Source organism: Pelodiscus sinensis, chromosome 18 (genome assembly GCF_052426305.1).
Source record: "Pelodiscus sinensis isolate ZL-2025 chromosome 18, ASM5242630v1, whole genome shotgun sequence".
Classification (NCBI taxonomy): Eukaryota; Metazoa; Chordata; order Testudines; family Trionychidae; genus Pelodiscus; species Pelodiscus sinensis.
In genome coordinates, this window is record NC_143069.1 from 4,145,537 (window position 1) to 4,172,936 (window position 27,400).

General features: G+C 60.3%; 1 protein-coding gene across 1 annotated transcript; it reads right to left on the minus strand.

Moving 5' to 3' along the window:
- Nucleotides 1-300: 300 nt before the first annotated feature.
- Nucleotides 301-24,795, minus strand: MEIOSIN (meiosis initiator). The gene is made up of 14 exons (XM_075915550.2): nt 24,718-24,795; nt 23,904-23,986; nt 19,500-19,590; nt 18,286-18,379; nt 16,642-16,794; nt 15,806-16,036; nt 15,313-15,436; nt 13,748-13,845; nt 11,751-11,903; nt 8,023-8,099; nt 7,131-7,253; nt 6,211-6,434; nt 4,571-4,660; nt 301-1,069 (listed from the first exon to the last, which is right to left on the minus strand). Exons 2-14 carry the CDS (start codon nt 23,984-23,986, stop codon nt 877-879), a joined length of 1,734 nt encoding a protein of 577 aa, XP_075771665.2. The 5' UTR covers nt 24,718-24,795; the 3' UTR covers nt 301-876.
- Between the last annotated feature and the right edge of the window lie 2,605 nt (nt 24,796-27,400).

Genomic DNA, 27,400 nt, shown 5'->3' on the forward strand with positions numbered 1-27,400 from the left:
GGCTGTGCTTGGCGGCTGGCTAGCGGGAAGGCACTATATCCCGCCACCTCTTGCCTGGTGTGCACTGTACCCCGGTCGCAGCAGCTGGGACATGGAACCCAGGCTCAGCCCCAGAGCCAAGGGCCGGGCCTCGGGGCAGGGTACCCGGTGCCGAGGAAGGCCTTGCTCTTCAGGTTTCCTTCGCTGCCCACCAGCTCCAGACTCGCTGCAGCTCGGAGCCGACGACTCGTCAGCGTGCGCGGCCCTCCAGCCAGTCCGTCCCGTGTCCCCGGCGAGGCGGGCCCTAAACCCCCGCCTCTCGATAGCCCCTTCAGCCGCTGCACTGAGACCTGCCCCACCGCAGCCCCTGCGGCTCTCACACCACGAGGGGAGACGAACGGGGCTGCCCGGAGGGGCTGCAAACTCAGACTGGGGCCAGGAAACCCACAAACGAGCTTTATTCGCAAACCAATAAATACATAAATAAATAAATACGTACAACAGCTGTGAGACCATCCCAGAAACGAACAGAACCCGCGGCTGCCTCTCTGCCCCACAGCTCCCCTAGAAGCCCCCAAACCTCAGGCAGCCCTGCAGGGACAATGCTACTGCTGGGAGAGCGGAAAACGAGCAGAATAAATAGGGTTTTCATTAAAAGCCTGAGCCGCCCCTACACACCCACCCGCGATGTCTCTGCTGAGGGCAGAGCCAAACGAGGCCCGTCGACAAACTCCTCTTCCAACAGCAACCCAGGCGCCGGGGCCCCCAGCAGGTTCCCAAGCCCCCCTGGGCTGTCATTTTGACAGCGCAGCAGGGACAGGTGCCACAGCAGGGGATGGGGCCCCAGCAGGGCAGGGCGGGAGGGCCCTAGGTGAGGAGGCCCTGCGCTCCCGTCCATCACGCCGACGCCGGGGCTGGGTGTCGGAGCAGGTGGGCCGGGGCTGGCAGTCCCAGGTCCCGGGAGCCGAAGGATTTCTCGGCCAGCAGCAGATGAAACGGCTTGGGAGTCTCCACCTCCTCCTCCTCTCCCCCGCTGGAGAAGTCTTTCACGATGCGGTTGTTCAGCCGGCTGAACCGCCGGGCCTTGACGCTGGAAGAGAGGCAGCGAGGAGGTGAAATCCAGCCAGGCAGGGGACGTCCCCCGTGCCCGGTGACTGATCCCGCTCTGGCAGACCAGCACCCGCTGGCCCAATACGGGACACCCCTCGGTGCGACACAGCCAGCAGGTGTATTCCAAGGGCGCCTGCTGATTCGTGCTTAGAGCCCCGGGCTTGGGAGCCAGGACTCTGAGGCTCTACCCCCAGCTCTGGGGGAGGAGTGGGATCTAGGGGTTAGAACAGGGGGATTGCAAAGCAGAACTCCTTACTGCAGGCTGGCCCACACCTCCCTGGGGCTGGAATGGGAAGCTGGTTCTAGACCACTGGCAGGAACCCACCAGACCAGCAGGGGGCAGATCTCACCCTATGGGCTCCTCCGTGCAATGAGTTGGGAGGGTCTCAGATTCTACTGGACAACTCTCCTGGGGCTCAGGGAACCTGGGTTCTAATCCTGCCTCTGCCACTGGCCTCCAGGCTCACAGGAAACAAGTTACTGCTCCTCCCTGGGATGCTCTCACCTGCCTTTCCCTCACTGTCTGTTTAAACTGGGAGCACCTCAGGACAGGGGGTGTCTAATGCTCTGCCCAGCCTGACAGGCCCTAATCTCGGTCACTGTGTGTCTGGGCGGCGCCCGGCCCGACGGGCCCTGATCTCGGTCACTGTGTGTCTGGGCGGCGCCCGGCCCGACGGGCCCCGATCTTGGTCGCTGTGTGTCTGGGCGGCGCCCGGCCCGACGGGGCCCTGATCTCGGTCACTGTGTGTCTGGGCGGCGCCCGGCCCGACGGGCCCCGATCTCGGTCACTGTGTGTCTGGGCAGCGCCCGGCCCGACGGGCCCTGATCTCGGTCACTGTGTGTCTGGGCGGCGCCCGGCCCGACGGGCCCCGATCTCGGTCACTGTGTGTCTGGGCGGCGCCCGGCCCGACGGGCCCCGATCTCGGTCACTGTGTGTCTGGGTGGCGCCCGGCCCGACGGGCCCCGATCTCGGTCACTGTGTGTCTGGGTGGCGCCTGGCCCGACGGGCCCTGATCTCGGTCACTGTGTGTCTGGGCGGCGCCCGGCCTGACGGGCCCTGATCTTGGTCGCTGTGTGTCTGGGCGGCGCCCGGCCCGACGGGCCCCGATCTTGGTCGCTGTGTGTCTGGGCGGCGCCCGGCCCGACGGGGCCCTGATCTCGGTCACTGTGTGTCTGGGCGGCGCCCGGCCCGACGGGCCCCGATCTTGGTCGCTGTGTGTCTGGGCGGCGCCCGGCCCGACGGGGCCCTGATCTCGGTCACTGTGTGTCTGGGCGGCGCCCGGCCCGACGGGCCCCGATCTCGGTCACTGTGTGTCTGGGCGGCGCCCGGCCCGACGGGCCCTGATCTCGGTCACTGTGTGTCTGGGCGGCGCCCGGCCCGACGGGCCCCGATCTCGGTCACTGTGTGTCTGGGTGGCGCCCGGCCCGACGGGCCCCGATCTCGGTCACTGTGTGTCTGGGTGGCGCCTGGCCCGACGGGCCCTGATCTCGGTCACTGTGTGTCTGGGCGGCGCCCGGCCTGACGGGCCCTGATCTTGGTCGCTGTGTGTCTGGGCGGCGCCCGGCCCGACGGGCCCCGATCTTGGTCGCTGTGTGTCTGGGCGGCGCCCGGCCCGACGGGGCCCTGATCTCGGTCACTGTGTGTCTGGGCGGCGCCCGGCCCGACGGGGCCCTGATCTCGGTCACTGTGTGTCTGGGCGGCGCCCGGCCCGACGGGCCCCTGATCTCGGTCACTGTGTGTCTGGGCGGCGCCCGGCCCGACGGGCCCTGATCTCGGTCACTGTGTGTCTGGGCGGCGCCCGGCCCGACGGGCCCTGATCTCGGTCACTGTGTGTCTGGGCGGCGCCCGGCCCGACGGGGCCCTGATCTCGGTCACTGTGTGTCTGGGCGGCGCCCGGCCTGACGGGCCCTGATCTCGGTCGCTGTGTGTCTGGGCGGCGCCCGGCCCGACGGGCCCTGATCTCGGTCACTGTGTGTCTGGGCGGCGCCCGGCCCGACGGGCCCTGATCTCGGTCACTGTGTGTCTGGGCGGCGCCCGGCCCGACGGGCCCTGATCTCGGTCACTGTGTGTCTGGGCGGCGCCCGGCCCGACGGGCCCTGATCTCGGTCACTGTGTGTCTGGGCGGCGCCCGGCCCGACGGGCCCTGATCTCGGTCACTGTGTGTCTGGGCGGCGCCCGGCCCGACGGGCCCTGATCTCGGTCACTGTGTGTCTGGGCGGCGCCCGGCCCGACGGGCCCTGATCTCGGTCACTGTGTGTCTGGGCGGCGCCCGGCCCGACGTGCCCTGATCTCGGTCACTGTGTGTCTGGGCGGCGCCCGGCCCGACGGGGCCTGATCTCGGTCACTGTGTGTCTGGGCGGCGCCCGGCCCGACGGGCCCTGATCTCGGTCACTGTGTGTCTGGGCGGCGCCCGGCCCGACGGGGCCCTGATCTTGGTCACTGTGTGTCTGGGCGGCGCCCGGCCCGACGGGGCCCTGATCTCGGTCACTGTGTGTCTGGGCGGCGCCCGGCCCGACGGGCCCTGATCTCGGTCACTGTGTGTCTGGGCGGCGCCCGGCCCGACGGGCCCTGATCTCGGTCGCTGTGTGTCTGGGCGGCGCCCGGCCTGACGGGGCCCCGATCTCGGTCACTGTGTGTCTGGGCAGCGCCCGGCCCGACGGGCCCTGATCTCGGTCACTGTGTGTCTGGGCGGCGCCCGGCCCGACGGGCCCCGATCTCGGTCACTGTGTGTCTGGGCGGCGCCCGGCCCGACGGGCCCTGATCTCGGTCACTGTGTGTCTGGGCGGCGCCCGGCCCGACGGGCCCCGATCTCGGTCACTGTGTGTCTGGGCGGCGCCCGGCCCGACGGGCCCTGATCTCGGTCACTGTGTGTCTGGGCGGCGCCCGGCCCGACGTGCCCTGATCTCGGTCACTGTGTGTCTGGGCGGCGCCCGGCCCGACGGGGCCCTGATCTCGGTCACTGTGTGTCTGGGCGGCGCCCGGCCCGACGGGCCCTGATCTCGGTCACTGTGTGTCTGGGCGGCGCCCGGCCCGACGGGGCCCTGATCTCGGTCACTGTGTGTCTGGGCGGCGCCCGGCCCGACGGGGCCCTGATCTCGGTCACTGTGTGTCTGGGCGGCGCCCGGCCCGACGGGCCCTGATCTCGGTCACTGTGTGTCTGGGCGGCGCCCGGCCCGACGGGTCCTGATCTCGGTCACTGTGTGTCTGGGCGGCGCCCGGCCCGACGGGCCCTGATCTCGGTCGCTGTGTGTCTGGGCGGCGCCCGGCCTGACGGGGCCCTGATCTCGGTCACTGTGTGTCTGGGCGGCGCCTGGCCTGACGGGGCCCTGATCTCGGCGGAAGACGGTGGATGTTTGTGTAACACAAAGAACAGCTGCAATAGTGGGCACATGGTGGAAGCTGGCCCCTTGACCGACAGATCTGCCCCCATCCCAGACCGCCTCCCCTGGCTCCGACAGGGTGCTCCCCAGCCTGCCTTACCAATACGGCCTGCGCTCCTGCTTCGTCATGGTGCGCCACAGCTGGGCCAGTTCCCTGGTGGCTGCGGTGGACGCCAGGCCCGGGCAGGCGCTGTGGGGACAGAGCGGCAGGAACTCAGCGTTCTCCCGAAGAGACATGAGGCAGCACACGTCTGCCTGGCGTCCCCGCGTGGGTTGCCGAGGCGATGCCCCGCAGCTGTATACACAGCCCCCCCGCCCGCCTCGCCTTCTCCATGGACACAGATGTGAGCAAACATCCTGGGGAGTGAAGCCCACACACCTGCTCCCTCCAGCTGGCTGCGAGCCCGCGGCTGCCTGCCAGGGTCTGGCGTCGGCCCCGCCACGTGGGCACTCATAAATCCGAGGGAAAAGGAGTGGCTGGAAGGGGCTGGTGTCACCCGGGGGCTTCAGTCCTAGGTGGTAAAGGCCAGAAGGGACCGTCCTGACCCTGCCCTGCGGCCCGTGCTGTGAGCTGGCTGAAGTTCGAGCGCCTCTCTCAGAACGAGGTCGCACCTGACATAACGTCTCCACGTGGCACCTTCCCCCGGCCGGTTATTCCAGCGGCTGATCCCCACCCCTTGTCTCTAGTCTCAGTGTCTCTCTTTTCAGCTCCCCACCCGTCGGATCCTTGGTCCCGTGGGTTCAGGAGCCGCCTGCTCTTTTCTACCGTGCGGCTGACTGCCCGGGAGCCGGGTCGACTCGGTTAACGAGCGCGATCGAGCTCCTCTGGCTCGGACGCCGGTTTCCCAGATCGTGGCTCATGGCCCCGGCTCTTCGGTAGACCTGCCCCCATCTGTCCCCAGGTTACTGCCCCCTGCTGGGAGAGCCGAGCGCTGTGTGAGCGCCGTGCCGACGTCTGCCTGTCTCCCGGGACAGGGTCGCTTTGCTGGCTGCGCTGGCGCACCTAGAATGTGTGACAGGACCGTGGCCACGCTGTGATTGGCTGCAGCGGGAGCGCCCGGCTCTCCCAGACAGCACTGTGATTGGCTGCAGCGGGAGCGCTCGGCTCTCCCAGACAGCGCTGTGATTGGCTCCAGCAGAAGCACCCGGCTCTCCCGGGCAGCGCTGTGATTGGCTGCAGCAGGAGCGCCTGGCTCTCTCAGGATGCGGGAGGTGCCAATGGAACCGTGGCTGCGCTGTGATTGGCTGCAGTGGGGTGCCGATGGAACCTTAGCCGCGCTGTGATTGGCTGCCACAGGAGCGCCCGGGTCTCACAGGCAGCGCTGTGATTGGCTACAGGAGGAGCGCCCAGCTCTCTCGGTCAATATGAGGGAGGTGCCAATGGAACCATGGCTGCGCTGTGACTGGCTGCAGCAGGAGCACCCGGCTCTCCCAGGCAGCGCTGTGATTGGCTGCAGCGGGAACGCCCGGCTCTCCCAGGCAGCGCTGTGATTGGCTGCAGTGGGAGCGCCCGGCTCTCACAGCCAATGCTGTGTGCAATTGGCACGCCCCTCCCTGCACGTGCCTTTGCGTTACGTGCGGGTCTTGTTACTCAGGGAGAAACCGAGGCGGCCAGAAACCAACAGTATCTGGCAGCTCTGTGCGGGGGCAACAGTCAGTCACGTGTCTCCCGGGCCGCAGGCTGCCCCCCCACTCCAGCGCCTCTCTCCGGGACGCGGCCCAGCGCCCCCTGCTGCCTACCGAATGTACTGCTTGCGGTTCAGCCGGCAGAACATGATGAAACCGTTGACGCATTTCTTCTTCAGTTGCAAGGGAGGGCGGGACTTGCTGGGGGCCCCGCCTTCGCCCTGCTTCCTCTTCCGGCTGGCAGCCGGCGGCGGCTTGACCCGCTTGTAAGGGATCCAGGTGCTGTCGCTGGCCTCGTCGCCGGAAGAGACGGAGCGAGCCGGCCCGGGGCTGGAACTCTGGAGGGGGACAGCGGGGAAAGGAATTGGCACAAGCCCCAGTGTCTAAACCTCGTAGGCAACCTTGGACGTTTCTGCGCTGGAGTGGAAGGGAGAGAAACCCCCCCTCCCCCCGGCACGGCCGATCCATTTCCAGCCCGGTCAGGCTGTCTCCCCCAGCCCTCAGACAGCTGTGTACATCTGCCCTCTCCCAGCCCCTGCCCTGACACTGCAGGGGCTCTCACCCGTGTGACAGTGGGGACTGGATTCCCTTTGTTGTGCTGCATGTGAGCTCTACTGTCCTATAGTAACCGCGTGCCTCAGTTTCCCTGCCCCACATCTGTTCAGGAGGGCGATGGGAATTTCGGGGTGACTCCCTCTGATGGACACATGTACACATTGGCCCACGCCCTTCATGAGCCCAGGAGGTGACCCCAGAAACAGGACAAAGGCCGGGGGAGGAGCCTGGCTGGGACCAGGCCGCTGGGAGCAGGTGACTCTCAGCTGGCTTGGGGTGCAGGAAAAGAATCGGGGCCCTAGCTCTGGGCTCCCCTCCCCCCAAGATGGATGGGACTGACTGACTGGGCTGACAAGTCCGTCAGCTACTAACCCGCCCGTTCTACCTGCCGGCTGAGAGTCACGTTTGGCTGCGGACGGGGGCATGGGGACTCCCCCACACTTCGGTGACTCTCCGAAACCCATCCTCTGCCAGCTCACCTCCTGGAGGAGCTGCGGCCTGCTCCACACACCCACGATCTCTGTCACGTCCGAGCTGGGGCTGGAGTCGGTTTTACTCGCCTCGCTGTAGGAGAGGTAGCAGTGGTCCAGCGAGAAGGCGGACTGGAAGAGATTGAGGGAATTCAGAGTAAGGATGGGAAGGACTCGCCGACTAGCCAATGCTTATTGGATAGCTGACAGGATAGTCGACTAGTTGCTTCCCCCCCTTGCTGCCTCTATTAGATAAAGGCACCATGTGGCATTTCAAAGGGGGAGCGCAGCATGGAGCCCTGGATCAGCTGTGTGGCGCTGCCCCTTTGAAACACCACGGCGGAGTTTCAAAGGGGCAGCACCACACAGCTGATCCCGGGCTTAGTGCCGTACGCTGCAGCGGCGTTTCAAAGGGGCAGCACCTCACAGCTGATCCCAGGGCAGGGAGCCTGGGGTCAACAGGGGAGTCCCCAGCTGACCCCAGGCTCCGTGGTGCTGCCCCTTTGAAATGCCGCAGCAGCATTTCAAAGGGGCAGCGCCACGTGAAGCCCGGGATCAGCTGTGCGGTGTTGCCCCAGGGAGACCCATGGCCTCTTTCTCTCGCCAGCTGCGATGGTGGCTGCAGGACTAGCACTCCTGCCGGGACAGGGCTCCCCACCTCCCTTCACGCAGACCACCCGCAGCGAGGTTAGGGAAACTGCCGTCTCGTAGCCCTGGACGGGGGCTCGGGAGAGCTTGGCTCTATTTCCGACCCTGCTGGGTGACCTGGGCTCAGCCGTGTCCCTGCTCTGTGCCTCGGTTTCCCCATCCAGAACACGGGGGTAGTGGTACTGGCCCTCCTTTGTGCAGCGCTGGGAAACTGACGAATGCAACGAGCTAAGGGCCTCCCCCCACCACCTACCTTTCTCAGCAGGGTCCCAGCCAGGCTGTCGGAGGAACCAGCCGACTGTGGGCTCAGACACACGTCTTCAAATAAACCTGCCCGAGACCAAGACAAACCCCATCAAAACAAGTAACCTCAGAGCAGACCCCTCCCCCCGCCTTCCCCCGTAAGGATCTGGGCAGGAAAAAGGGAGCCTGCCCCCCTAAATCATGTGGCCGGGGAACAATGGTTTTAACGACTTCCTCTTGCCACATGCCCTTCACCACACACGCACCAGCCAGCCCCTAGGGGCCTGCCCACCACGCTGGGCTGGTCTAGATGCCCCCGGGGTTAGCTCTGAACTAGTTAGCTCAGATAGAGGTGGCAGGGAAGCTACTCCTGAGATGCTGGGCGTGGTGGGTGACTCGCCACACTGCCGTGGAATCCCTGCCGATGGCCATCCATGCCAGGAAGAGCAATCATAGAATCACAGAATACTAGGACTGGAAGGGACCTTGAGAGATTGAGTCCAGTCCCCTGCCCTCATGGCAGGACCCAGTACTGTCTAGACCATCCCTGATAGACATTTATCCAACCTACTCTTAAATATCTCCAGAGATGGGGATTCCACAACCTCCCTGGGCAATTTATTCCAGTGTTTGACCACCCTGACAGTTAGGAACTTTTTCCTAACGTCCAACCTAAACCTCCCTGGCTGCAGTTTAAGCCCCTTGCTTCTCGTTCTATCCTCAGAGGCCAAGAGGAACAAGTTTTCTCCCTCCTCCTTATGACACCCTTTTAGATACCTGAAAACCGCTATCATGTCCCCCCTCAATCTTCTCTTTTCTAAACTAAACAAACCCAATTCCTTCAGCCTTCCCTCATAGCTCATGTTCTCTAGACCTTTCATCGTTCTCGTTGCTCTTCTCTGGACCCTCTCCAATTTCTCCACATCTTTGTTGAAATGTGGTGCCCAGAACTGAACACAAGACTCCAAGTGAGGCCTAACCAGTGCAGAGTAGAGTGGAAGAATGACTTCTCGTGTCTTGCGCACGACACACCTGTTCATGCAGCCCACAATCATGTTGGCTTTTTTTGCAACAGCATCACGCTGCTGACTCATATTCAGCTTGTGGTCCACTATAACCCCTAGATCCCTTTCTGCCGGACTCCTTCCTAGACAGTCGCTTCCCATTCTGTATGTGTGAAACTGATTGTTCCTTCCTAAGTGGAGCACTTTGCATTTGTCTTTATTAAACTTCATCCTATTTACCTCAGACCATTTCTCCAATTTGTCCAGATCATTTTGAATTGTGACGCTATCCTCCAGAAGAGTGGCAACCCCTCCCAGCTTGGTATCATCTGCAAACTTAATAACCCTACTTTCTATGCCAATATCTAAATCGTTGATGAAGATCTTGAACAGAGCCGGTCCCAAAACAGACCCCTGCTCCAATGTGAGCGTGGGAATGCCTGCGCCCGCACCCTGCCTACGCACACCGCTTGCAGCAGCTGGGGGCGGGAGGCTGTGCACAACGTCTGACACAGTCCACTTGGGCGCTTCTGTTAGCAGGAGAGTCGTGAGCCAGACACAAGGAGCAACTCTTCCGCTCTGCTCCGCGCTGAGGCCTCAGCTGGAGTCGTGTGTCCAGTTCTGGGCACCACATGTCAGGAAAAATGAGGAGAAATGGGAGAGGGTCCGGAGAAGAGCAATAAAAATGGTTACGTATCAGAGGGGTAGCCGTGTTAGTCTGGATCTGCAAAAGCAACAAGGAGTCCTGTGGCACCTTAGGGTGTGTCTAGGCTACAGGGTTTGTCGACAAAACCATCCCTGCGTCTACACTACCGCCGAGTTCTGTTGACATAACGTCGACAGAACGCGGCAGTTCTGTCGATGTCAGTAAACCTCATTCTACGAGGAATGACGCCTTTTGTCTACAGAGTTCTGTCGACAGAAGGCGCTATTGCATCTACACTGTCCTTTGCGTCTACACTGTCATGTCGACAAAGCGGCTTGCTTTGTCGACAGAACTGGATGTCGTCTAGACACTCCTTGTCGACAGAAGCTTTGTCGACAGTATCTGTCAACAAAGCCTCTGTTGACAAAAGCCTGTAGTCTAGACATACCCTTATAGACTAACAGATGTGTTGGAGCATAGGCTTTCGTGGGCAAAGACCCACTTGGTCAGATGCATGTAGTGGAAATTCCAGAGGCAGGTATAAATATACAGGCATAAGGAAAGAGAACCAATCAAGAGTAAGGCTGGAGATAACCAGGTCAATTCAGTCGGGGAGGGTGAGGCCCACTTCTAGCAGCTGATGTGGAGGTGTGAACACTAAGAGAGGAGAAACTGATTTTGTAGTTGGCTAGCCATTCACAGTCTTTGTTTAATCCTAAACTGATGGCGTCAAACTTGCAGATGAACTGTAGCTCTGCAGCTTCTCTTTGAAGTCTGGTCTTGAAGTTTCTTGCTGCAGGAAGGATACTTTTAAATCCGCAACTGTGTGTTCAGGGAGATTATGTGTTCTCCTACAGGTTTTTGTATGTTCCCATTCCTGATATCTGATGTGTGTTCATTTACTCTTTTATGTAGGGACTGTCAGCTGCTAGAAGTGGTCCTCATCCTCCCTGATTGAATTGACCTCGTTATCTCCAGCCTTACTCTTGATTGGTTCTCTTTTCTTATGCCTGTATATTTATACCTGCCTCTGGAATTTCCACTACATGCATCTGACCAAGTGGGTCTTTGCCCACGAAAGCTTATGCTCCAATGAATCTGTTAGTCTATAAGGTGCCACAGGACTCCTTGTCGCTTTTGCAAAACTGGTTAACGGTCTAGAGAACATGAGCTATGAGGGAAGGCTGAAAGAACTGGGCTTGTTTAGCCTGGCCAAGAGAAGACTGAGAGGGGACATGACAGCAGCTTTCAAATGCCCAAAAGGATGTTACAAGAAGGAGGGAGAAAAATTGTTCTCCTTGGCCCCTGAGGACAGGACAAGAAGCAATGGACTAAAATGGCAGCGAGGGAGGTTTAGATTGGACATTAGGAAAAACTTCCTAACTGTCAGGGTGGTTAAACACTGGAATAAATTGCCGAGGGGGGTTGAGAAATCGCCATCTCCGGAGATATTTAAGAGCAGGTTGGACAGACGCCTGTCAGGGATGATCGAGATGGTGCTTGGTCCTGCCGTGAGGGTCGGAGACTGGACTCAATGACCTCTCGAGGTTCCTTCCAGTTCTAGCATTCCAGGTTCTACCACGACTGGACGACTGCAGGAATGATGGCCCAGCAGGTCGGGCTGCTAGTTTGGGACTTGGGAGTCCTGGGCTCCTCGAAGGTAAACAGGTGCCTCAGTTTCCCGCAGAGAACAGCCCTGCTCAGCCCCACAGGGGTGTCTGAGGAACGGGAGGTGCCTGGACAGTGCGGCGATAGAGGTCAGATACATGGATGCTGTCTGCAGATAAGGAACAGCCTGGCTGGAAGGGCTGGTAAGATGGCCACGCAGTGAGGTACAGGTCAGGCACAAAGCGGGGAGGGGCGGCTAACTCTTACTGCCTCGTGCGCTGTGGCATGGATTTAACAGGCTGCCTTATGATCGGGGAGACCGTATCTGGCGGCAGGGGGATCCAGCCCCCTCCCACAGGCCCCGCCCACCGTAGCGACAGCAAGTTCTGCCTGCTCCCTGCCTCTCTTCTGTGCCCGCCTGCCAGGAATTGCTGAAGCCCCGGCAAGCCCCTCCGAGCCCGCTGGCCGCACAGCCCTCACCTTGGGACAGCTCCTCCGGCTCCCCCTGCAGAATGTGCCTGGGAAGCAGCCGCCCAGGAGAGGAGAACAACGAGGGACTCAAACCCAGATCCTGACTGGCCCAGCAGGCTCCGATCCGGCCTCCGCTCCTGGGAGAGCACAGGCGCGAGCTCCCTGCGAACCAAGACAGCATTAGCACGGGAATTTCACCAGGTCCATCTCGGCCGCTCCTTCCCTCTCGCAGTGGGGGAGCTGGCACTACCCTGCCTGGGCAATGCACGGTGATGTCTGCCTGGCCCAATGTGTGGATTTCCGGCCTGTCTCAAGTCTGGTGCACCAAAGCGCGCAGGCAGGGCCCGAGAGTCAGGAATTGTTTTGCATGACAATGCTCATTAAGCCTGGGACGCGAGACCACGTCAAGAACACAGGCCAAGCGGCCTTGTACTGGCACTTGTTTCTGATCAGCAAAAATACAGATGCAGCCATGAAACTGTCAGCTGTGCCCTAGCAGCACCGGATGTATCCCCAATAGGGGCGCTGGGCATGGACGTATCCTGCACAATACGTAATCTATTGGTAAATAGTATTAGAACAACCAAGTCTCGCTTTGCTATAAATTGGGCTTAGTAAGAACAATCGATGGGAGGGAATGGGCAGGATTTCACCCTTCACACCGGCAGCCCAGTGCGTGGTGTTCCTAGGCGTGGGAAGAAACAGAACCACCACCTCCTGCCAGGCACTGTAGGCAGCATACAGTTGAAATGTAAGGGCACGTCTACACTAGCTCGTTAGTTCGAGCTAGGTAGGGTAATTAGGGCAAGCGGAGTTGCAAATGAAACCTGGGATTTAAATATCCCGGGCTTCATTTGCATGTTCCCGGGAGCCGCCATTTTTAAATCCCCCGTAGTCCGAACTCCATGCCCACGGCTACACGGGGAGTAACGGTAGTTCGAATTAGGATCTTTAATTCGAACTACCTACTCCGTGTAGCCGTGGGCACGGAGTTCGGACTAAGGGGGATTTAAAACTGGCGGCGCCCGGGAACATGCAAATGAAGCCCGGGATATTTAAATCCCGGGTTTCATTTGCAACTCCGCTTGCCCTAATTACCCTACCTAGCTCGAACTAACGAGCTAGTGTAGACGTACCCTAAGTGAATTAGGCTTTATCATTGTATACAGTAGATCTTTTAGTAATTGCTTTTGCATTGCTTTGCGCTGTATTAATTGCTTTAGGAAGTAGCGTAGGTAAGGTTTACATTGTCTAGTCATTGTTCTTAAGGCTTGTCAAACTGAAACACCTGCATTAACTGTGTAAAGCTTGCAATAAATAAGAACACGGTTAAGTAGCCCTGGCGTGTCCTGATGTCCCTTGGATCTAAAATAAATCGAACCCCACGACAGTCACCCGTCAGCGACTTCACAGCAGCATAGCGGGAGAGAGAATAACTTGGATCCCTACGAAGCGGATTTATTATTTAAAGGACATTTGGTAACTTCTACCACTGGTCAAATGAGGCCTAAATCTACGCCCTCCCCCAAACACAGGGCCCTGATAATCAGAGGGTATGTTCTCACTTATTTAGCCTCTTTAATAACTGATGCCCAACCTGGCCTCTGCGGGCTCAGGGTTTTTTTCGTTAGGTTTGGTCCCCTTCCCGTCAGGGGATGTTGTTACATGGCTGTCTCCTCCTTGGGCACACGTTCCCACGCGTGTGGCTTCACTGCGTGTCTGGTATGAAAGCAACACATATAAAGTTTAACACATGCCACTGATCTGGCCACGCTCCTTGCCCAGCGCCGCGTAAATGAACACGCTGCGTCGACAGACAGCGTGACCCTGCGGGTCCGACAGCGCGGATGAGGGCCGGCTCTGGAGCCGGGACAGGCTGCTGCTCGGTACCCAACACCGCTCACGTGGCAGGTGCTACTGGCGCGACCGGAGGAGCAGCAACCCACTGAGCTGAGGGCCCTTAGCCATCTCCGCCCTCGACGGCCCGAGTCTATGGCAGTACTCACCACGTGAACTGCAGGCAGGGGACTGGGTCGAGAGCCAAGGGCCAGCATCCGGCCCGTCGTCCTCCTCCCCGCAGGAATGATACTGCACCAGCTCCTGCCTGCAAGAGCGGTTCGGAGGCGGCTGTAAGGGGGCAGCTCCGTTTCCCACACCCCCGGCTGAGCTGCTTACAGCCCGGCCCAGCTGGCCACAAGGGGCTGGACTGAACACATGCTGCTCTCTAAGGCATGACTGAACAGTGGGTGGGGCGTAGGGGGGAACCAAAGCCACAGTGCCCCAGCAGTGTCCCGCCCAGGGAGGCGGGAACCAGGGACCCCCCCATTCTGGGCACTACCGCTGATCTTTGAGAGCCCCTGGCTGGGAACAGGCATGTCCTGGCTGTCTGCAGGCTATCGACGCGCCGGCAGGCACCCAACTGTACCTGAGACCCAGCCTTGCTTTCTGCCAGCCACAGCCGCAGGAGCCTTCTCCTTCGCCAACCACGCAGCGGGGCAAAAACTATGTGGGCCACCAGCAGGAGGTGCTGTAGAGAGCATCAGGTATTCTGGTCCTAGCAGGGGGTGTTGTGGGGAGTGGGGCAGGAGATGGCTAGGCAGGGGGTAGATCCCAGCCTCTCCCTCTCCCAGCAGGGGGTGCTGTGGGGAGTGGGGCAGGAGATGGCTGGGCAGGGAGGAGAGCCCAGCCTCTCCCTCTCCCAGCAGGGGGTGCTGTGGGGAGTGGGGCAAGAGATGGCTGGGCAGGGGGTAGATCCCAGCCTCTCCCTCTCCCAGCAGGGGGTGCTGTGGGGAGTGGGGCAGGAGATGGCTGGGCAGGGGGGAGAGCCCAGCCTCTCCCTCTCCCAGCAGGGGGTGCTGTGGGGAGTGGGGCAAGAGATGGCTGGGCAGGGGGTAGATCCCAGCCTCTCCCTCTCCCAGCAGGGGGTGCTGTGGGGAGTGGGGCAGGAGATGGCTGGGCAGGGAGGAGAGCCCAGCCTCTCCCTCTCCCAGCAGGGGGTGCTGTGGGGAGTGGGGCAAGAGATGGCTGGGCAGGGGGTAGATCCCAGCCTCTCCCTCTCCCAGCAGGGGGTGCTGTGGGGAGTGGGGCAGGAGATGGCTGGGCAGGGGGGAGAGCCCAGCCTCTCCCTCTCCCAGCAGGGGGCACTGTGGGAGCGGGGCAGGAGCTGGCTATGGGGGTAGATCCCAGCCTCTCCCTCTCCCAGCAGGGGGTGCTGTGGGGAGTGGGGCAAGAGATGGCTGGGCAGGGGGTAGATCCCAGCCTCTCCCTCTCCCAGCAGGGGGTGCTGGCTGGGGGGGGGAGTGGGGCAGGAGATGGCTGGGCAGGGGGGAGAGCCCAGCCTCTCCCTCTCCCAGCAGGGGGCACTGTGGGGCGCAGGGCAGAAGCCGGCTATAGGGACAGCTCGGGGCTGAAAACACTGCACACTCTCTGGCTCGCTGCCTCCGGCCAGATCCCAAGCAGGTGCAAAGTGGCAGAGTTGCGTTGAAGCCACCAGCACCACAAGTCTGCGTGGCTGCTAGCCCAGGCCCTCTCCTCCTCTACCCGTGTGTCAAGCACCCCCACCGGCTCTTACCCCAGCCGTGCGAGGTCCGGCCCGTCGTACCGACGCTGCCCCCGGCAAAGGAGCCTCGCCTCGCAGGTGCAGCAGATGTCACCGTCCTCCGGGCTTGCCTCTCGGTCGCACCCCACACACCAATCTGCCAATGCACACAAAAGCCGTGGTCCCACACCCGCGCGTGCTGGGGGCCCCCGCAGAAGGGACGCCAGGTCCCTGGTTACGGACGCTCCGCCCGCGGCTTCGTATAGGGCCAGACGCCCAGCAGGAGGAAATCAGCGACCCTCTGGACGGAGTGCAGCAGCAGCAACTCACGCCAGCCAGGGATAAGTGAATGAGGGTCTGGATTTCACCCTCCCCGGACCCCTGTGCAGCAGCGGGTGACGCTCCCCAAAGCCCTGTTCACCGTGAGCGTGGCAGGGGCCGGACGCTCCTTTCACCCGAGCGACAGGCGGGCCTCCGTCGGCTCCTGCCTCGCACCCACCCCGCCAAGGGCAGAAGGGGGCCACACCTGCCGCGCAGCTGGGAACGCCGCCTTCGGCGCTGTCCGGGAAGGCGCTGCCGTGGGGCCGGTGAGACCCCGGAGCTGGGTCCCTGCCGCCCAACTGGGACGGAAGCTGCTTCACGCCAAGACAAAGCGCGTCCCCGTCCCCTGCCGCACGCCGATCCGCCTCCGTGCGCTGCCAGGGCGAGTCCCCCAGACTCAGGCTCCGACGCGGCTCCTTGCTCACCCCCCGCCGCTCTGTGAAGGCAAAGGGCACAGGACTCCAGGCGAGGCCACCTCTCCACTTACCCAGCCACCTGCCTAGGACACAGGGCCAGGGGAGCCCCGAGTGGCATCCCCCCACGGCTCAGGCAGGAGGGCCATTTCACCTGCCCCAGACACCCGGCAGCACCAAGCTCAACTTGTTAGCACCCCCTTCCCCACCAGCTCCAAGCAAACACTGCGCTCGCGCAGCACCCCAGGGTGCCTAAACAGCAGCTCAGCGGGCGTCATGGATTACCAGGAGCAAGGGAAACACTAACAGGCCAACCGGAGAAAGGCCACCGGAGAGATTAAGGGACATGCCCAAGGCCACAGAGCAAGTTAGTGGCAGAGCAGGAACCACACACCGAAAGTCCTGCCTTCCACTATGCTGCTCCAACCACTAGACCTCACTCCCCGTGTATGACACCTCGCAGCTGCAGTGCCGATGAGCCGCGAGCGCTACAGGGCCTTTCTTGGTGAAAAGGGCCGGGCCAGCTGGGACTCGGATGCTCTGCCTGGCCATAGGCAAGGGGCTGGGATATGCGATGGTTCTGCCCAGTGAATTTAGCGGGAAAGGCTGCCCCGACTTCCGTCCTGACCTGCTCTGTGGGATCGCCTTCCTTTGCGGGGCTTCTTCCCGGCGGCCCGGAGCCGGGCTCTCCTCCGCCGCGGGGTGCCGTGCGGCGTGCCGTCTCCGCGCCCCGGCTGGCAGGCAGACAGCTCCGCCTCCCTGGAGGTGCCCGCTCCCAATTCTGCAAGGCAAGGAGAGAGCAGAGCAGGTCACACCCTTCCCAGCAAGCCCTGGGGCTCGCAAGGACCCCCGGGGCGAAAGGGGAGAGAAAAAACGCAGCTGCTGAGACTCACCCCGGGTTCGTCTCCACGCCCGCCCGTGCAGCCGGCAGCTCTGCACCCACCCGGCCGACTGGCCCTTTTACAAGAAGCGGGTCCATCCTGCCTACCCCCGAGTTTCCCCTCCCTGAAAAACGACTTGCCCTCAAAATCAGACCTCAACGTCCACGAGTGCCACAGGGCCGACAAAGTGCTGACGTGCTCCTGTGCACCATACCCTAGCAAAGGGCCTGGGTAGGCACAGCGTCCTCACCTTTCAGCGGCGAATCTACAGAGCAGCTCGCGCAAGCCCCCGGGTACAACTGTAGTGGGTCACCCTGGGCCAATATCTAGTAGCCCGGCTGTATGCCCGGCAGTACGGACCCCCCTTGTTGAGAGCCACTGGGCTGGCGCACTATTTTCAGCCGTTACTCCGGTACCTGAAGACTGCGGTTCCCAGCTGCCAGGCCGTGGACCGATGCCGGGCCGCGAACCGCTGGCTGCGGCGGCTCTGGGGGGGCCAGGGATAGACACACCGCCCAGCGCCTCCCCTCCCGCGGCTGCTGGGAGAGGCGTGTCCTGCCCCGCCTCTCCGCCAACCAGCGCTAGGCAGGGGCAGGGGCAAGGTCTCCTCACGCAAGTGGAAGAGCAGTTCTCTGCGCGGCGGGAGGGCCACATGGGGCCTGGCACGGCAGCCTTAGAGCAGCCGCGACCCAGGCAGCAGCGCTCAGCTGGCGGCGGGGAGGCAGCACTGGGCTAGGTGAGGGGGGCGGGGCTAGTCCTGGGGGGCTCTCAGGAGTGGGGGGCTCTAAGAGGCAGGGGGCTGGCACTGGGGGTGAAGCTAATACTGGGAGTTCTGGGGGCGGGGCTAGTCCTGGGGAGCTCTCAGGAGTGGGGGACTCTAAGAGGTAGGGGGCTGACACTGGGGCGTCCAGGGTGGGGAGCTGGCGCTGGGGGCGGGGCTAGTAGTGGGCGGGGCTAGTAGTGGGCAGGGGCTACGGGGACAGGACTGGCACTGGGGGGCTCTGGGACCCAGCCCCCAGAGCCACCGCAAACAGCCAGCTTCCGCTGTGACAGCCGCCCACTGCTGGAGCGATGCCGGTTGTTCACGGCGGCTCTGGGGGCCAGGGCTTCTGGCAGACAGGTAACATTTGCGTATTTGCATATTCATTATTTGCACAATGAATATGCAAATATGCAAGGAAGGTGTTGCCGGTCCGCCAAACGTTTGGGAACGGATTTGCGGGTCCACGGTATAAAAAAGGCGGGAACCGCTGCCCGAATACACCGTTAGGCAGGTCTCCTCTCTGGGCTAGCCCACAACCCCCCGGCACCGTGTCCCTACCCTGCCCTTTAGCTTCCCTCCAGGCAGCAGCTCGCGCCCCTCTCCCCCCGGGCCACCTGCGGCCCCTCACCTTCTTTCTCCCCGCGCCGGAGCAGGGCCCTGGCCGTGCCGATGCTGGACTGCAGGTGCTCAATGTAGCGAAGGACCCGCGACAGGATTTCCTTCTGTGCCGAAGGGAACAGACACTCAGGGCACGGGTTGGGACGCGCAAGGAGCTGTGGCCAGGCGGGGATTCTACCAACAAAAGCCACGCCCTCCCCCGGGCACAGCCCCCTCCGTCTCTGCCCCTCCACGGCTTCGGAGCACCCGGGAACCTTCCCCCGGGCTTAGTTGGCAACAGCGAGTGACACCTTCTAGTGGGCGTGTGTGGGGAAGCCACACCTGTCTGCAACACAAGATTGTGGGGGGGGCGTTGGCTTGCGGGATGGGTCGTGGCGCAGTTTGCCTCTGGACTGCCCAATTCCCACTCCATTCACCGGTGACCCAAAGGTGCTGCCACGGGACAGCCACCGTACGACTGAAGTTGCTTTTATGCCCACTTTTCTGTGGGCAGGTATCCCCGTCACATCAGAAAGCGTAGGCCCTGACCACTCTGTGCCCCAGCACTCCTTGCTGTCTTTGCAGACACAGACTCACACGGCTCCCCCTCTCCGACACACCAAGGGCCGGCATGAGCTGGAAGGCTCAGCAGGAAAACTGACGTGGGCCTTTCCATCCTTCATGGCGGATCCCCCCAAAAGAGAACCGAGGCATGAGAGCAAGGGATGATTCTGGGCTACCAATGTTTGGGGGCAGTAGCTGCTGGGCCGATACAGAACGTCAGCCTTCAAGGCTGCAAATCCAACCGAACCCCCCACAGAATGTTTGATTTTTTTTAAAAACCCCTACAAGGATGGCTTCAGTAAGGAAATTCTCCTTGATTTATTCTGGGACGGGTCTGGCAGCCGACATATAAGACCAAGAGCCGAAAGGCTTGTCCGCAGGGGAAACTGACCGGAATAGTAATTCCAGAATAGCTCCCAAGGTGGATTCTCTATTCCAGAATAATTAGCATGCTTCTACAACGGAGTCATTCTTCTGGAATACGATAGCCGACGAGTGGCCAGCTGTTTGTTCCCTTCAACGGGCCTAGAGATTTAGCAGCCACAAACCTCACAGCGTAGACTTCAGGGCAAGCTGGTTTCCTTCCCACCACACCTGTGCTTCCCCTGTGTCACATTATTGCTTTAACATACGCCCTCGCTTCTCTCTGGCGAGGGAGCAACACACGCTGGCCGGCAGTACCTTGGTAAGCTTTTTGTAGCTGGAGTGCAGCGGAACAGGCAGCATCTGGGCCAGCTCGCGGAGCGTGTGGGTGTAGTTACCGCGTCGCTTTCTGTGCAGGAATAAAGGAAGTTAAACGGTTGCTTCCAAGCGTGCTGGAACGCTCGCCTCTGAGCTAGCGCAAAGCGCATTTCACCGCCCAGACGAGCGGTACAGGCCTAGCTCCGGGAGGAGGCGGTAAACTACAGACTGAGTTGGCGGGCGCATTTTCACTATCCCGGCTCCCTAAAGGGGTAGAGGTGCCCTTGAGCGCTAGGCCCCGAAATACTTTGGAGGAACTGGGCGCAGGTACTATTGTCCTTCCGCAGGTACCCAAACAGGACAGATCTTTGACTGCAGCGCTGCCTACCTGCTGAGACATTCAGGCTTCACGCAAATTGGGGAGCCGTCAAGACAGGCAGCGCCGCTTAGGAGATAGATTCAGAAGTCCTGGGTGCTAGTCTTGGCTCAGCCACTCATCTACTGTGTGAACTTGGACCACTCCTCTCACGTCCCCCTGCCCCAGTTTCCCCCCCTGTGTAATGGAGATGATTCAAACCACCTTGGTAAAGTACCTTGGCTACATCTAGACTGCAAGCCTCTTTCGAAAGAGGCTTTTTCGAAAGATACTTTCGAAAAAGCCTCTTTCAAAAAAGAGCGTCTGGACTACAACCAGTACTTTCGATAAAGCAAGCCGCTTTTTCGAAAGAGAGCGCCCAGGCAGTCTGGATGCTCTCTTTCGAAAGGGCACGGTTTGCATTACATAGCGCCTTGTTCCCAAAGGACACTTTTGACAAAAGGCGTTCTTCCTTGTAAAACAAGGTTTTCCACGGTTGAAACAACGGCCACGTTCTTTCGATTTATTTTCGAAAGAACGCAGCGGCAGTGTAGACGCAAGGGACGTTTTTTCGAAAAAAAAGGGCACTTTTTTCGAAAAAACACTGTAGTCTAGACACAGCCCTTGAGATACTGACCAGTATCTCTGGAAAGAGCTCATTATTCAGATCAGCGCCATCTCCGGATTTTGTCCTGATATCATCCGACGTGGGCTGTGCCCACAAAAGCTCACGATACCAGCACCAGCTCCACGTTTTGTTAGTCTTTAAGGTGCTACTAGACCATTGGTTGTTTTTTCAGTTGATCATGTTGGTTAGGGGTATGATTTTTTTTGCTGGTGTAGTAATACCCACACATCGCAGAGTAAAGATGTCATTGTGTGGAAACAAGCGTGCTGTACTCCCATATGGTCTAGTTCCCTTCCCTTACACGAGTCATGTATACCCGTCAAAGCACATCAGTACCAAAAATCACTGTATTCACACCAGGATTGTCCCAATTTAGCTAGACCAGTGTTTCTCAACCAGTGGGCCAAGTACCCTTAGGAGTACTCGAAAGAAGTCTAGGGGGTACATCAATACAACTGAAATGTGGAGAAAACTGAATTTTTGTTTTACGTTTTCCAGCTTTTTATTATTTTTGTACTTTTTACACTCAAAAATTGCATCGCCTGCCTGGCTATGACGAAGTTGTTTTAAACCAATGTGTTGCAATGGTAGAAAAAAAATTGATGTGTCTGAAAACTGTAGGTATTGAGGGTACTTATAATTTTTTTAAAGGGGATACTTTTTTTTTTAAGGGGTACTTTAAAAAAAGGTTGAGAAACACTGAGTTAGACCAGCCTAGTTAAAGAAGCATATTCTTTGCCTTAGGGTGGGGCCTCCTGGAACAAGGCAGTTCTGGTGCGGATGCAAAGGAAGGAATTTGTATCTACTTAGCTCTCCCCTCGACTACGCCATCACTGTGAAAAGTTTTTTTGCATTGAGTTGGTTATCTTTACAAATGCCTGGGAGAGACAAGGTACAGATGGTCTCTACCTTGATGTAGCTAATTGAGTCACCCGCATATCTCCCATCTGAAGCTAATCTCAACTACCTGCCTCCAGGTAAAAAGTACAAGAGGCCAGACTGATCACAATGGTCCCTTTCAACCTTGGAATCCTTCTATCTACACATCTCCGCTAGTGCTAGATTCCAAGACCAGAAGAGGCCCTGACAGTCTTACCTCCAGGCCAGAGAATGGCTCCAAAATCAGCAGAGCTTTTAAAAAACATCCCACTGTGATGCAAAAATTGTCAATTATGGAGGCTCCACCATGACCCTTGGGAAGTTATGTCCAGGGTTAATTTTGCTCACTGTTGAAAATGCACCCCTTATTCCCAGGCTGAATTTGTCTAGCGTCAACAGGATCAGGGCAGACCTTTGTCTGCTGGACCAAAGAGCTCGTTCTTAAATATTTGTTCACCACGAAGGTATTTATAGACTCTAACCTAGTCACCCCTCAACACTCTCCTTGGTAAGCTAAGCAGACTGAGCTCTGAGAGTCTATGACTGTCAGGCAAGCTTCCAGCCTTTCCTCATATGTGCAGTGTGACCTCTCCAGTTTATCCACATCCTTCTTGATTTTGGGTGCACCAGACCTGGACATAATATTTCAACAGCTGTTGCACCAGTGCCAGATAGAGAGATAAAAATAACCTCTCTGCTGCTACTCCAGATTCCTCTGTTTATACGTCCCAGGATTCTATTATCCCTTTTGGCCACGGCTTCCCCCACCAGCTCAACTTTTCTGCAGAGTTTCCGGAGTCTTTTGGGGGCTTCCCAGGATAGATCCAGGGCCGCATTATGACTTTCGTGGGCCCTAGGCACTTTTGCCTTCATGGGCCTTCAACATTTTTTTTTCTGTTTTAGGCAAAATTTAATAGATTTTCGTGGGCCCTAAAAGTTTCATTTTTTTCTGATGTGAGAAAAAAATGAAAACATTTTTTTCGACCCTAAAAGTTCATTTTTTTCCTTCTGATTTTAAAAGAAATGAAAACATTTTTGTGGGCCCCTAAAAGTATCGTGGGCCCTAGGCACTGTGCCTCATGGATAAGTCGGCCCTGGATAGAGCCCCACATCCTGGAAGGATGGGGCTGCATACTGTGTTCGAGTTAGCTTCTTTCTGCAATGATGATAGTGCTGGTTTGAGACTGCCATAATCAAAACCTATTTCAGTCACTCCATCTGCATGGCTTTCCTAGTCCACATTCAAAGTTCCACCGGCCTAACAAAAGGCACAAGTTGATACCGATTTTGTTAAATCAGTTCAAAGCCCCGTATGGCCACTCTAAATTGGATTTTGCCTGATTTCTTACCCAGGCAAGTTCCATTGATATTAAGCCTGGTTATAATTGAACATAGAGCGTCTCCGCACAGTCTGCAACAGTGGTTTGAACTATTTTTTTTTAAAGCCACCGAAAATTAACCCAGTACACCTATGAACATCCAGGAGACCTTCACAATTTGCAGAATCGCTATTCGCAGTTCCACATATTCGCAGGGGGGTGTCTCCTGTCCCGGCCTGGGGCCAGGAGCTGCAGGAAACTCACTGTAGCTCCCAGCCCCAAGTTCCCCACGACTGCCCAGGGCTGCGGTGACTTCCCTGTGGGTCCCAGCACCCACGGTGAGTTTGGGAGCTGTGTAGAGCTCACCAGAAGGGCCAGGAGCCGCAGCGCCCAGTATTTGCGAATTTCGCAATCCAAAGTGAATGGTGAGGGTTTTGTGAAGACAGCCCTTGCCCCAAATCAGCAGTCCACGGAGACAGACAGACAGACTTGGGGAGGGAGGAATATCAGGAATTGAGACAATGCCAGCCAGCGAGTCGGGCAGCGGCCTCAGCACGCCAACAGTTGTCAGGCTTCATGTTGGAAACGAATCACAGAGGAGTTTAGAGCAGGGTTTAGAAGGAGGTGGCTTTGCAGATGTTTACTACTTTGTTGGAAAGTTTCCCTGGTGAGTGACGGAGGCTGGTGCTATGGACCAGCTGGAGGGAGGAGTCAACAACTGGATAGCAAGGAAGATAAAAAGTTGGGTGCGGACAGGCCGTGAAGAGAGCTATAAAACCCATCCCTGTATTCCAGTCATCTGGGAGCAAGGCCGATGAAGTACGCATGCCCCTATTTTTAGGCTAGCTCTTCCCCCGCACACACACATACCCTCTGATCTATGGATACATATTGACAATCTTGACTCTGTCCTCAAAACGCGTTGTCTCTAGGAATTTCAGAGCCACTCCAAGAAACCGCCCTGCGAGTACGCCCCAGGGAAAGCAAAAGCCGTTTCACCATAACACAGCCCTTAAGGCCAGGAAGTGAAGACAAACTCCTGAACTTCACTCCCAGTTGCCAAGATCAAAGAAGGGAACCAAACGGGCTATTCTGGGACAGCGTTGCCTGGGCGTAAGTGGCGTGCCAAGGAGGGGTTTTGATGGGGCAGGGGGAAGAGCCGGGGGCATCTGGTGTCTGGCGTGGAAGGGATGGCTCCTAACTGCCCTGCCCCACATCCTCACCCGTCTCCAACGGTGCGCGGCTGGCAGCTGCCGCGGCTGGGACGCGGCTCCCAAGGGCCCGCACGCCCGATCTGGCCCCACATCTGCAAAGGGGAACAAAGAGAAGAAAGGGGAGATCCAATCGATCCCGGGCCAGGAACGAGAGGAAGAAACGGGGAGCCCCTGTGTCTGCATCCCTCCCCGCTGGACAGGGAGTGAGAAGGGGGTGCAGGAAAGTGGGGGGCACGTCATCAACTGGAAGAATCCCTGGCGGATCCTTGCGGGGGCGGGGGGGACCAAAGGGAGTGCAGCAGTAGGGCAGGGATGATCGATACCATCCCGCCAGGCTCAGGGATACGAAGCGGGGGGGGGTGTTGCCCCCCCATGCCAAAGAGAGGGGGCCGTACTGCTGATGCCAGGCTGGAGGCAGCTGTTGCTAGACCCGAGACAGACCCAACCCCCCGCAATGGGGGGGGGGGCTCTGAGACACGAAGGGGGGGAGATCAGGGCAGTGGTCGGGAGGCCGGGGACACATGGGGGGAGACGGGGGGGGGCAAGGCAAGGGGGGCTCCCAGGAAGGAGGGAGCAGAGGCAAAGGGGGACTCGGGGCGATGGGGGTGGGGGGGTGACAGGGGCCCCCCCAGGGGGAGCCCAGGGCAATGGAGAAGGGGGTGCTGGGGGGAGGGGCAGGGCCCTGTTGGGCGCGGGGGGAGGGGCCAGCGCCGATGGGGGGCGGGGGGCGCAGGAGGGGGGAGGGGCGGGTGGGGGGTGGGGGAGGGAGATGGGGGAGGGGAGGCCGGGGGGGGGGCGATGGATCCCCCCCCCCCCCCCGCACCTTGCCCGGGCGGGCCGCGAGCTCCGGGGAGCGGGGCGGGGCGCGAGGAGGAGCCGGGCCCGAGTTCCACGGCGGGGGAGGGGCGGGCGGGAAGCGCCGGGGGGCGGGGCTAGTGCGGGGGGCGGGGCGGGTTGGGCGAGGGGGGGGCTGGAACAAGGAATGAGGGACCGAGCTGGGGGGGCAGGAGAGGGGGCTGGGGGCAGGAGAGGGGGCTGGGGGGAAGGCTGGGGGCAGGAGAGGAGGCTGGGGGCAGGAGAGGGGGCTGGGGGGAAGGCTGGGGGCAGGAGAGGAGGCTGGGGGCAGGAGAGGGGGCTGGGGGGAAGGCTGGGGGCAGGAGAGGAGGCTGGGGGCAGGAGAGGGGGCTGGGGGGAAGGCTGGGGGCAGGAGAGGAGGCTGGGGGCAGGAGGGGGGCTGGGGGGAAGGCTGGGGGCAGGAGAGGAGGCTGGGGGCAGGAGGGGGGCTGGGGGGAAGGCTGGGGGCAGGAGAGGAGGCTGGGGGCAGGAGGGGGGCTGGGGGGAAGGCTGGGGGCAGGAGAGGAGGCTGGGGGCAGGAGAGGGGGCTGGGGGGAAGGCTGGGGGCAGGAGAGGAGGCTGGGGGCAGGAGAGGGGGCTGGGGGGAAGGCTGGGGGCAGGAGAGGAGGCTGGGGGCAGGAGGGGGGCTGGGGGGAAGGCTGGGGGCAGGAGAGGAGGCTGGGGGCAGGAGGGGGGCTGGGGGGAAGGCTGGGGGCAGGAGAGGAGGCTGGGGGCAGGAGAGGGGGCTGGGGGGAAGGCTGGGGGCAGGAGAGGAGGCTGGGGGCAGGAGAGGGGGCTGGGGGGAAGGCTGGGGGCAGGAGAGGAGGCTGGGGGCAGGAGGGGGGCTGGGGGGAAGGCTGGGGGCAGGAGAGGAGGCTGGGGGCAGGAGGGGGGCTGGGGGGAAGGCTGGGGGCAGGAGAGGAGGCTGGGGGCAGGAGGGGGGGCTGGGGGGAAGGCTGGGGGCAGGAGAGGAGGCTGGGGGCAGGAGGGGGGCTGGGGGGAAGGCTGGGGGCAGGAGAGGAGGCTGGGGGCAGGAGGGGGGCCTGGGGGCAGGAGAGGGGGCTGGGGGCAGGAGAGGGGGCAGGAGAGGGAGCTGGGGGGCAGGAGAGGAGGCTGGGGGCAGGAGGGGGGCTGGGGCCAGAGCTGGGCGCGAGGGCCCAGGTCAAAGGGGCTGCAGTCCATCGGACATCATGGCTGGTGACAGCTCTCCCTGTGCCCAGCTGGCCCCCCGGCCCCGTGCCGCGCGCTGGGTCCTTGCCAGCTCCGTCCTGGCAGCTGCCCCCGGCGCACTCTGTGCTCGGCATTGCCCCCTGCACGAACCCCCCTGTCACCGCCCCCGGGAGTGGCCCCGAGCTGGGTGTGCGGGCTCTGACTTAGCAGGGGGCACCACCCCACACCCTACCGAGGCCAAGTGACATTGTGAGCCCTCTGGAATTGCCCCTTCCCTTCCCCCAGTGACCGTCCCTATGGAGAGCTCAGAAAGCCGGTAGTATTACGGCCAAAGGGCAGGGATGGGGGCGCAGGAGAGGAGGCCGGGGCAGCCTCCAGTGGTGTAAATCAGCGTAGCCCCATTGACTCCATTGGGGATTTGGCCCCACTAACTCCAATTTAACTGCCCCTCTGTGATTCAGAGGTATCTAAAAGAGGGAGACGGAGAAGGAGACTGCGGCTTCCTTCTCTGGTGCTGGGGCTGTGGGAAAGCGCCCAGCTGTGGAAGGCTTATCTGGTTTGCCACCTTACCATTGTTTTTCATGGGGAAAAAAACTGTTTGTCCCAGCAGTGGGATACAAGGGCACTTCAGCCAACCCCGTGAGCAACCGCGTTTGGGAGGTTCTAAACCAGCCATTCTCCAATCGGGGGTCCTGACCCAAAAGGGGGTTGTGAGACTATGGGGGGGGCACCCCGTTTTGAAGGCTGTGCTGCCACCAGGAGTAAGGGTGGTATGATGTAGAAGGGGTGACATCACAGCCTGAAATATGTTCAAAAAAGGGCCCAGGAAAAAAAGTCAGAGAACCCTTGTCCCAGCTGATCAATGGGGCCAGATCCCCAGCGGGTGTAACCAAGCATAAATCAGATCATCTTTTCATTATGTACAGGGCCTGGCAGGGGGGGCTGTTGACCCCCCCAGTCTGGCACCCCTAGGGGCTAGCACAATACAAGCAGACGACAGAGCAGTTACCTTTAAACACCCTTGGGAAATTTCTCCCCACTCCAGGGTGTATTATTTTTATTCAGTAACAAATATTTGTTCAGCGACAGGAGGCGTTAACTCAGTCGCTGGAGAGTTCTCACAGCTGAAAAGCGCCGGGAAGAGAAAAGGAACAGCAGTGCCCTCAAACCGCATTCGCCCAGGCCGGCGTAAATCTGGCGCCACTCCACCCAGGGGCTGCAAGCACTGAGTGGATCATGTCGTGACCTGGGCCCGACTTTCTGGTTCACCCCACGCGTGCCGCACGCCCGTTCGGCTCCCAAACCCATTTCTTTAGCGTCTGTATACTCAGGGCCACAATTTTCGGTTGACGCCGCTTACACATTTTCGCTCTTATGAGGTTTAATGAGGCGTCTCTTCGATAACGCCGGCTCACAATGGCCTTGATCAGCGAGAGATTGGAAAATGGCTCACCAGACGCGCATCCAGATAAGAGCGCTCTGCGCTGCTTTGCCGGAACAGT

Coding starts and splice junctions, on each gene's coding strand:
- MEIOSIN (XM_075915550.2), bottom strand. CDS start 23,986: ATGTGGGGCCAGATCGGGCGTGCGGGCCCTTGGGAGCCGCGTCCCAGC. Junction 11,904..13,747: donor CCCTGCCTGCAGTTCACGTG/GTGAGTACTGCC, acceptor CTTGGTTCGCAG/GGAGCTCGCGCCTGTGCTCT. Junction 6,435..7,130: donor GGCCGCAGCTCCTCCAGGAG/GTGAGCTGGCAG, acceptor GTCCCCCTCCAG/AGTTCCAGCCCCGGGCCGGC.